Raw genomic sequence first — 10,582 nt, 5'->3', positions numbered from 1 at the left:
TATTAAACACTTTAAAGATATCTTGTGCTGCAGATTTGTCTAATGCAATACATCATTTGATATCTTTACTGCTGCTTCCATAGTGTTGAATAGCAAACTAAAGTCATAAACAACTTCAATCTTTTTTTCATATATCATGATGTTACTTATTGGTCTGGTGGTGAGAATTTTTGTTTTCTTTACACTGAGATACTACTCATATTGAAGGCTGTGATTTTGATTGTCATCAGTAAGTATTTTAAATCCTCTTTGCTTTCAGCAAGTAAGGTTATAGCATCAGCATATTGCAAATTGCTAATGAGTCTTCTTCTGATATTGACGCCATGAGCTTCTTAATATAACGCAGTCTCTCAGGTTATTTGCTCAAATAAGAGATTAAATAAGTATGGTGAAAGACTTCAGCTTTTCTAATTTGAAAAGATTCAGTATCCCCTTGTTGTGTTCAAATGACTTCCTCTTGGTCTATGCACAGTTTCCACAAGAGCACAATTAAGTGTTCTGGAATACTCATTATCCACAATGTTGCCCACAGACTGTCATGATTCACACAGTCCAAAGACTTTATACAGTCAATAAATCACAGGTTAACTTATTTTTGGTATTCTTTGCTTCAGTCTAGATCCACCTGATGTCAGCAGTGATATCCCTCATTCCAAGTCCTTGTCAGAATTCAGCTTGAACCTCTAGTAATTCCTAGTCAATGTATTATTGTAGCAATTTTAAATTAACTTTAGCAAAAATTTATTTAAATGTGATATCGATGATATTGTCCCATGATTTCCTCTCTCTGTTGGATTACCTCTCTTTGGAATTGGCACAAATGTTGATCACTTCCAATGATCTGGCCAGATAGTTGTCTTCCAAATTTCTAGACATAGATGAGTGAGTTCTCCAGTGCTGCATCAGTTTGTTGAAGTATCTCTATTTTCATTTCATAAATTCTCAGAATTGTGCCATCAAGTCATAACTGACTCATAGCAACCCCATGTGCAGCAGAACAAAGCAATGTCCAATCCTGGGCCAACCTCACTACCGCAGTCATGCTTGACGCCATCAATGATGCCACTTGGCCGATCCATCTTGCTGGGAGTCTTCCTCTTTTTCTCTGACCCTCCATCTTACCCAGCATGACATCCTTCTCCAACGACTGATCCCTCCTGACAATATGTTCAAGGTATGAGAGACGAAGCTTAGCCATCCTGGCCTCCAAGGAGCACTCTGGCTGCACTTCTTCCAAAACAGATCTATTGGTTCTTTTGGCAGCCCATGGCACTTTTAGTATTCTCCTCCAACACCACAACTCAAAGGCATCAATTCTTCTACGATCTTCCTTATTCACTGTCCAGCTTTCACATCCATATGAGGTTATTGAAAATACCATGGCTTGGTTCAGGTGCATCTTAGTCCTTAAACTGACATCTCTGCTCTACAACACTTTAAAAAGTTCTTGTGCAGCAGATTTGCTTAATGCAATACGTCGTCTGATCTCTTGACTGCTGCTTCCATGAGTGTTGATAGTTGATCTAAGAAGAATGAAGTCCTTGACAACTTCAATCTTTTCTCCATTGATAAGAATGTTGTTTATTGGTCCAGTGGTGAGGATTTTTGTGATTGGCTCTTCCTAATATGCTATCTTTTGAAATAGTTGATCATCGACCATTTCTTTTTGATACAGTGAATCTGTGTATTCCTTCCATGTTCTTTTGACGTTTTCTGCATTATTCAGTATTTTATCTATAGATTCCTTCAATATTGCAAGTCAAGGCTTGAATTTTTTCTTCAGTCCCTCAGCTTGAGAAATGCTGATTGTGTTCTTCCCTTTTGGCTGTCTAACTACAGGTTTTTGCACATTTAATTATAATATTTGGCATTGTCTTCTCAAGCTGCCCTTTGAAATATTCTGTTCAGATCATTTACCTACTCATGTTTTAAAATTTGTTTTAGCATCTTTACAGATGAGAACAACCTTCAGAATCTCTTATGACAATCATTTTGGTTTCTTCCTTCTTTCTGGTCATCTTAATGATATTTGCCCTCTTCCTGTGTAATGTTCTTGATGTTATCCCACAACTCTTCTGGTCTTTGGTAATTGGTGTCTAATAGATTTAATCTGTTTTTGACATGATCTTTAAATTCAGGGATACACTGTAAGTCAAATTTGGATTCTCATGTACTTGTTTTAATTTTCTTTAGCTTTAGCCTGAACCTGCATATGAGGGATTGATGGTCTGTTGAACAGTCTGCCCCTGGCCTTGTTTTGGATGATGATATGGAGCTTGCCCACAATCTCTTCATACAGAAGTTGTTAATTTGATTTCTGTGTATTCTACCTGGTAAGGCCCATGTGTATAGTTATATTTTATGTTGTTTAAAAAAGGTATTTGCAATGAAGTAGTCATTGGTTTTGCAAAATTCTATCATGCTATCCCCAGCATCATTTCTATCACTAGGCCATATTTTTCAACTACTGATCCTTCCTCTTTGTTGCCAACCTCTACATTCTAATCACCAGTAATTATCAATACATCATGATTACATGTTTGGTGAATTTCTGACTGAAGAAATTGCTAGAATTCAATTTTGTCATCACTGGTTTTAACTGTCAGTGTATAAATTTGAATAATAGTGGTATTAACTGGCCTGCATTGTAGGTATAAAACAGCATTAAACTTCCAGATTGATTTTGAAATATTCTTTTTTGATGATGACTGCAATGCTTTTCTTCTCCAATTTGTCATTCTTGGCATAATAAACCAAATTGTCTGATTTAGAATGGTCAAATCCAGTCCATTTCAGCTCACTAATGCCTAGGATATCAATGTTTATACATTTTGACAACTTCCAGTTTTCCTAGATTGCTACTTCGTACACTCAATGTTCCAATTATTAATGGATGCTTACAGCTATTTCTCTTCATTTAGAGTTGTGCCCCATCAGCAAATGAAAGTCCTGAAAGCTTTACTCCACTTGTGTCATTACGGTCATCTCTACTTTAAGGAGGCAGCTCTTCCCTAGTGGTATTTTGAATGCCTTCCAACACAAGGAACTCATTTTCCAGCCCTATATCTGACAATATTCTTGTGGTCTTCATCATGTTTCAATATTCTGGTGCTATCTGGCACTGCTATTCCTTAAAATTTATGTGGCTAAGTATTCAGAAGAACTCTGCCTCTTCTTCTTCTAGATTGTCTTATTCTGGATGTTAGCTGAAAACTGTCCACCAATGGTAAATCCTGCTGATATTTAAAATGCCAGTGTCATAGCTTCCAGCATCATAGCAACACAGAAACCACTATAGTACAGGAATCTCACAGGTGAATTGTGGATATCTATATAAGGAGCTCTGGTAGTGTAGCTATTACGAATCAGGCTGCTAATCTCACGGTCAACCTTGTAGTCAGTAATCTAGTGCTGATCCTACAGTGTCACACCAGGACTCCAGATTCAAGGTTTGTTTTATTGTTGTTAAGTGCCCTGGAGTCAGGAGCGACTAGTGAGTTTGAACCACTGACCTTTCAGTTCAAACTGACCTTGCAATCCAGTACTTAACCTATAGAGCCATACTAGGACTCTTTAGGGACCTCAAGGTTATTTCATGAGCTAGGCAAGTAAGTCCCCCAGGCCCAATAGCTGTTATCTCTTACTGTCACCTCCACCAATTCAGTGCTGTTTGGAAACTTAATTTGCCTTGCTCTAGGAGTAGTGGTGTTGGAGGAGAATACTAAAAGTGCCATGGACTGCCAAAAGAACCAATAGATTTGTTTTGGAAGAAGTGCAGCCAGAGTGCTCCTTGGAGGCCAGGATGGCTAAGCTTCCTCTCTCATACTTTGGACATATTGTCAGGCGGGAACAGTCGCTGAAGAAGGATGCCATGCTGGGTAAGATGGAGGGTCAGAAAAAAGAGGAAGACCCCTAACGAGATGGATCAGCCAGGTGGCATCATTGATGGCGTCAAGTGTGACAGCAGTAGTGAGGTTGACCCAGGATCGGACATTGTTTCGTTCTGCTGTGCATGGGGTCACTAAGAGTCGGTTCCGACTCGATGGCACCTGACAACAACACAATCTCACGGTCAGCAGTTGGAAACTACCATGTGTTCCGTGGGAGAAAGATGAGGCTTTCTGCTCCCGTAAAGATTTATAGCCCCAGAAACCCTGTACAGGGTGGCTATGAGTCAGAACTGACTCCATGGCACATAACAACAACAACATAGTGTATATGGGAGTCCTGGTGTGGCACTGTGGGTTAATGCGCTGGACTGCAAAGTTGTTTAAATCGCAAGGTCGGTGGTTAAAGCTCACCAGTCACTACTTGAAAGCCCTATACAGGGTCGCTATGGGTCAGAATCTACTCGACGGCACTTAACAACAACATAGTATATATACGGAGTCCTGGTGAGGCGTTGTGGGTTAATGCATCTGACTGCAAAGCCGTTTGAACTGCAAGGTTGCCAGTTTAAGCTCACCAGCTGCTCCCCGGAAACCCTATATAGGGTTGCTATAGGTCGGAACCCACTCGACACCACTTAACAACAACAACATAGTATACATGCAAATTAAAATAAAATGCAGCCCAATGTTAATAAAAGAAAGACATACAGAACAAAATGCAAAATCATAATAAAAGACCATTTTTATTAATCTAATAGAAACTGGTGGAACCCCTACGACTGTGGTTCTTAGACACCATTAAAATTGGAACTCAATGACTCATAATTATCTTGCAGGCAAACAACTGTCCTAATAAGTGAACAATAAGATTTGTCAGGTACATAACTACTCAGAATAGTCAATCATTTGAAAACAAAAATGCAGTATTTGTCCCAAAAACAAGCCAAAACTTTGGATAAGAAAGAAGGCTAAAGAAAACAAGAAACGCAGGGATGGAGTGGTAAGAGTGCTATTACATTAAAGAATTTCCATCATGTTATGAAACATTTTTGTCAGTTGTCTAATGGAAAACTTATTTTCTCTGTCAAATTTCACCCAAAGAGCAATTAAGAAAAGAGAGAGAAAGACACAAAGCTTATATTAAAGAGTTACCTATTAAAAATACAGTGTGCTGTGATTGTTTTAATGTTGTTGTTGTTAAGTACCATCAAGTCTGTTCCGACTCACAGGGACCCTGTATAGGGTTTCCAAGGAGTAGCTGGTGGGTTTGAACTGCCTACCTGTGGTTAACAGTTCAGTGCTTCCCCTACTGTGCCACACCAGTACATATACATTAGTATGTATATATACTGCTTTTGCTTTTAGGTTAAGGCAACCAACTATCAGAAACCAAATTGCTATCTTTATGGAATTTAAGGGTACTTCATCAGACAGATTTTGCTAGTTTTATGAGTAGCTATCTGAGTCCTGGTGTGGTGCTGTGGGTTAATGTATCAGGCTGCAAAGCCATTAGAACTGCAGGGTTGGTGGTTCAAGCTAACCAGAAGCTCCTTGGAAACCCTATACAGGATTGCTATGGGTTGGAACTGAATCAACAGTACTTCACAACAACAATGGACATTAGGTGATATGTTAAATTCTGGTATAAGATAGAAAAAGTAAGTTTTACCTACAAATTAATAAATAGAATGACATGAATAATTCTGGTACAAGACTGTGTTGAAGAAAATAATGTCCACACTATGTTATATATAAGAAAAAAAAGATGTATTATTCCTACTTCCCACTATTATCAATACTCAGGAATTATAAAGGCCTGAAGATGTTTTCTCTATATAAGCTTTAGTAATGCCAAGATATTATGCTTACACAAGTAAAATTGCCACATCATGTGGACGCAAAACAAGATAATATCTTTTCCATATTAAAAATCTTTGTAATATCTCATTTGCATCTCCTTTAGTGGAAATTTTATTTTCATCTATCCAAAGCTCCAATGAAGATAGAATTATTGTAATATTAAGTGAAGTAAAAATCTAAAATAAAACACATATAGAAAATATGTTCAAACATTATGGTTTCAATAGTTTGGAAAATATACAGTAATATGAAAACTTTAACAATAACAAACATTTAGCAACTAAACTATAGGTTCAACGGTCTTTTAAAGTAAAAAATTGTGACTAATAATAGTGATATGTAACAATTTTATATGCTCTCCCTTAAGACTAATTTGTGTCAAGTGTTTTATATAATTAAAGTACTGTAACTTAGGTATGCAGTATCATATTTCTATTTTACTAATAAGAAAACAAAAACTTAAAATTGTTAGGCAATTTTCTCAAGTTCACTAAAGATTTGTATTCATTCAATGTCATAAAACAAGCTATAATAATTGCTTAAGCTGTACAAACAAATGCAAAGCTCTCATAAGCAAACACTTACAGCATTGATCAATCCAATCAATTGGAAAACTTTTTCAGTGACAACAGCTGTATCAGAACCCAGGTGATCATACTGAAAAATATAATTAACTTTTAGATTTAAGTGCACATTATTTATTATTTAATGATAGCAATTCTTCTGTATAAAATTTAATATTGTGAAATAGGATACTGATTATTTTATCAAAATATTACTTCTTAGATATTTTATTAATAATAAAGCCATGTAATAAAAATATGTGAAAAATTGGAAAGGACTAAATATGCAAAAATATAGTTTATTAACTTACTGATAACGATTTTTAAAAAAGATATCAGCTGTACATTATAATATTTAAATATTAAAACACGCATTTCCCACAGTAAAAATCTTAAATCATAAATATTAAAGATTGAACACACCTATTCAAATTCATGCCTGCCTGTAGCTTCATTAAAACAATTTAAAAACCATCCATAGAAAGATAACATCTCAAAAAAATAAAAAAGTTAAAAGTAAAAATCAAAATTTGAAAAAAGGAAAACATATAATATCTAATATATTTGAAGCAGCAAAAGTACTACAACCTTATTCATTTTATAAATCCTAAAATACTCAGAGATTGGCTACATCAGTTACTCTGAAAATGAGAGAAAGTGGTGTTAAGAGGAAATGGATTGTTTTAAATACAGTCTGTTTAAAAAGTGTATGAGGGAGAACATCTAGAACGTCCACTTGAATGGTTTCATTTGAATAGCATTCTCAACAAAATTATAGAAATGGAGATTGACTAGTGGTTTCCAGAGATGTGGGAAAAGCAAGTAAGAGGAACTGAGTGTGACACCTGGTGTGAGACTGTAGGATCAGCACTGACTACAAACCACAAAGTCAGTTGTTCAAAACCACAAGCTGCTCCTTGGGAAGCCTACATAGGGGATCTATGAGTCAAAACAGACTTGATGGCATGTAACAACAACATGAATAGCAACACAAAACATCAGTGGAGTGACAGAATCATTCTGTATCTTGACTGTAGCAATGATAATGTCCTGGTAGTAATATGGTAGTTTGATACTTTTAGATGCTACCAATTGAGAAAAATGCTGGTAGGTTCAAATGATCATTTTGTTAAGCGTCCAATGCTTAAATCACTGTGACACCATTGATCAGTTATCTAAAAAATAATTAATCAAAAAATTAAAGAATTAAATGAAAATACAGATCTGCTAAAGTATAAGAAAGCCCTCATATGGCACTGTTGGATAAGAACTGAACAAGTAACCCCAAGGTTAGCAGTTCAAACCCACTAGTTGCTCTCAGAAACCCTAGACAGGGTCACAATAAGTTGGAACCAACTTGAAAGCACACAATAACAACAAAAATATAAGCACTGAATTGCTAATGACATGGGGTTCAAACCCACCAGCTGCTCCTTGGAAACAATATACAGGTTCACTGTGAATTGGGACTAACTCAGTGGCACTGAACAACAACAACAAAGTATCAGAAATTATCCACTTATGACAAAAGGAGATAATAGAAGAATAGACAAAATCGTTATGAAACCTGCAGAAAACAAAAATCAAAATGACAAGCATAAATAAAACAAAATAAATGAAATATTAAATGTGAAAGAAGAACTTTACAAAAGGTATACTATAGTCACAAAGATAAAAATAGCTTGAAAGTAAAAGGATTGAGAAGAACATACTATCCCCCAGAATTTAACTCAGATATTGTTGTTGCTACTGTTGTTAAGTGTCATCTAACAACAGTTCCGACCCATAGTGATCCTGTATTTCTGTGGAGCAGCTGGTGAGCTTGAACCACCAACTGTGAGGATCAAACCGACTTTGTAGTCCAACGATTAACTGTGTATTTAAAGTAAACTAAATCGGCAAAAATAAAGAACAAGAGATATCAGTTTACAAACAACAACAACAACAATCCATAGAGTAAAAAGAGGGAATAAAGTAAGTTAAAGAGCTTCCAAATGTAGAGAAATTCAAGTAGATTTCAAGAAAAATACATGGATAAATGAAATAAAATGAACCTAAATGCAACCCTAAAACTAAGCCAAGGCTTATTCCTAGCCTAGCCCAATCTCTATCCCTAATATTAATCTTAGACCTATCAATTATCTTAATATTAAAGGAAGTACTAACTCTAGCCTATTCGTAACCTAATCATAATCCTAACCATAACTCCTTACTCCAAACTCCCCTCAATAAAACACACTGAGATATCACTCCACACCAACTAGCACGTCCATAATAAAAAGTTTAAAATAAAAGCAAATAGAAAATACTATGCAAACAGCTTTGAAAGTTAATCTCTTCACTTATTCAAAAACAAACAAACAAACAAACAAACAAAACCCTAACTATAGAAATATATACTTCTAAATATAAATGAACAAAATGGAATAAAAACAAAAGGAAACACAGAATTGAAGAAAGAAATAGACAATTCACTAATAATAAATGAATAAATCAGGATATAATTTTCAGTAATAAATAAAGATACTAGGGAAAAATTGAAACAGAAAATTTGAAAAACAAAACAAAAGAAAAGCACTATAAATTAACAGAAAATCTATGGAACATTCTTTGATAAGTAAAATACACATTTTGCTTGAGTGCACATAGAACATAATTGAGAAATAGACTATTCAGTAGACCATAAACAAGCATCAATAAAGTTAAAAAATAAGTAAAAATATGAAACACATTATCTGCCTACAACAAAATTAAATTAAAAAAAGAAATATGTTTGGGAAATTCAAAATATGTAGCATCTAAACAGTGTAATTAAAAGCAATGATTTTTGGAGAAACTAGAAAATACTCAAATATTAATGAAAATCGAAACAACGCTGGTACTTTCCTCAAGATCATAAACTAGGCAAACAGGCTACCCAGACCATCCACAAAAACACGCTCAAGATCAAATGAAGTTAATATGGATGATAATCCTGGAAACCTAAGTTTGAAAGGAAAAGGTACACAAATGGACGAAATAACAACTAGGAGAAAAAACTGAACAGAATGTCAAATAAGAAGACAAATAGTGAATTGTCAATTGTCATGACATAACTTTAGGAGAACTGTGGTTCTGTAGGATAAACACTGGACTGGGAACCACAGGTAAGTGGTTTGAGTCCATCAAAAATCCCTCCAAAGAAAGGTGAGGCTTTCTGCGTCTGTAAAGACTTACAGCCTCAAAAATGCTTGACAGGGTCGCTGTGAGGCGACAGCAATCAGCAACAGCAATGACAACATAACATAATGTAGCTATTTTGAACTTTTTGCAAGCTGTGTTCTGATAGTTGTTGTTAAGTACCTTGGAGTCGTTTCTAATTTATAGTGACCCTGCACAGGGTTTCTGAGGCTGTAAATCTTTATGGAAGCAGAAAGCTTCATCTTTCTCCCGCGGAACAGCTGGTAGTTTTGAACTGCCAACTTTGAAGTTAGCAGCCTCATTTGTGACCACTATGCTACCAGAGCTCCTTATTGGGGCAGCGATTATCAATGTCAGTCACTCAGGACCTCACAACCACTAACATTGATGTGGCTATTGACCAGAAAGATGCAATTTTTCTCTTGTTCCCCACACTCTCCCAGTGACAGCCTCTATACACACTCACTTTGTGGTCAGTGACACCCTGTCCTCCTCCGTTCCACCTGAGCTCAAAGGCACATCTTCATGGATCAGATGTCTCCTGTGTTTGGAGGCACATGTTTTCTGCCTCTTGAGGTCAGCAGAACATGCAGTGCTGGCAAGTACAGTTCCCTCAGCCACCTCCTGGACTAGAGGAAAATCTCTCCAGGAGATTCCTTGATCCAAGGTGTCCTCTTGGCCCACAAGAACTTGTGGGACCAGGTAGGTGCCCTGCCTCCACCCACCTTCTAGACTGGCACTAACTCTGTTTCACCCAAGACACAGTTTTCTCAGACACAGTTTTCTCCCCTTGTCTTTTATTCCTGCTTTCTTTTGTCTTTTCACTTCTTTTCTTCTGTTTCTCTCTTCTCTCTTCCCTTACTAATTCTTTTTCTTATTTTTAAATTAAGTATTCTCTTTGATTTTCCCCTCCCTAGTTTGTTATTTTCACTTTTGTTCTCTTTTTTCTTCAGCATTTCTTTTTTAAATATTTATTTTCTTGATATTGTTAGATTTTTTTTTATTGTCTTATTTATTTATTTCCTTTGTTGCTACCATTTCCTTAAATATCTTTTACTGTCTGTTGTTGTTGTTGTTGTCAGGTGCCAT

At 36.0% G+C, this 10,582-nt stretch overlaps 1 protein-coding gene across 1 annotated transcript in view; it reads right to left on the bottom strand.

Annotated features, from left to right (window-relative positions):
• Window positions 1-10,582, bottom strand: part of LOC102832469 (disintegrin and metalloproteinase domain-containing protein 2-like) — a 145,379-nt gene that overhangs the window by 70,250 nt on the left and 64,547 nt on the right. The window contains exons 8-9 of the mRNA XM_006859990.1: window positions 6,336-6,407; window positions 5,760-5,926 (exon numbers count right to left, since the gene is read on the bottom strand). Coding sequence (XP_006860052.1) covers window positions 5,760-5,926; window positions 6,336-6,407 — 239 coding nt within the window. The remainder of the gene's footprint in view (window positions 1-5,759; window positions 5,927-6,335; window positions 6,408-10,582) is intronic.

Source organism: Chrysochloris asiatica, unplaced genomic scaffold, assembly GCF_000296735.1.
Source record: "Chrysochloris asiatica unplaced genomic scaffold, ChrAsi1.0 scaffold00035, whole genome shotgun sequence".
Lineage (NCBI taxonomy): Eukaryota > Metazoa > Chordata > Mammalia > Afrosoricida > Chrysochloridae > Chrysochloris > Chrysochloris asiatica.
This window is presented reverse-complemented; position numbering and strand designations above follow the sequence as displayed.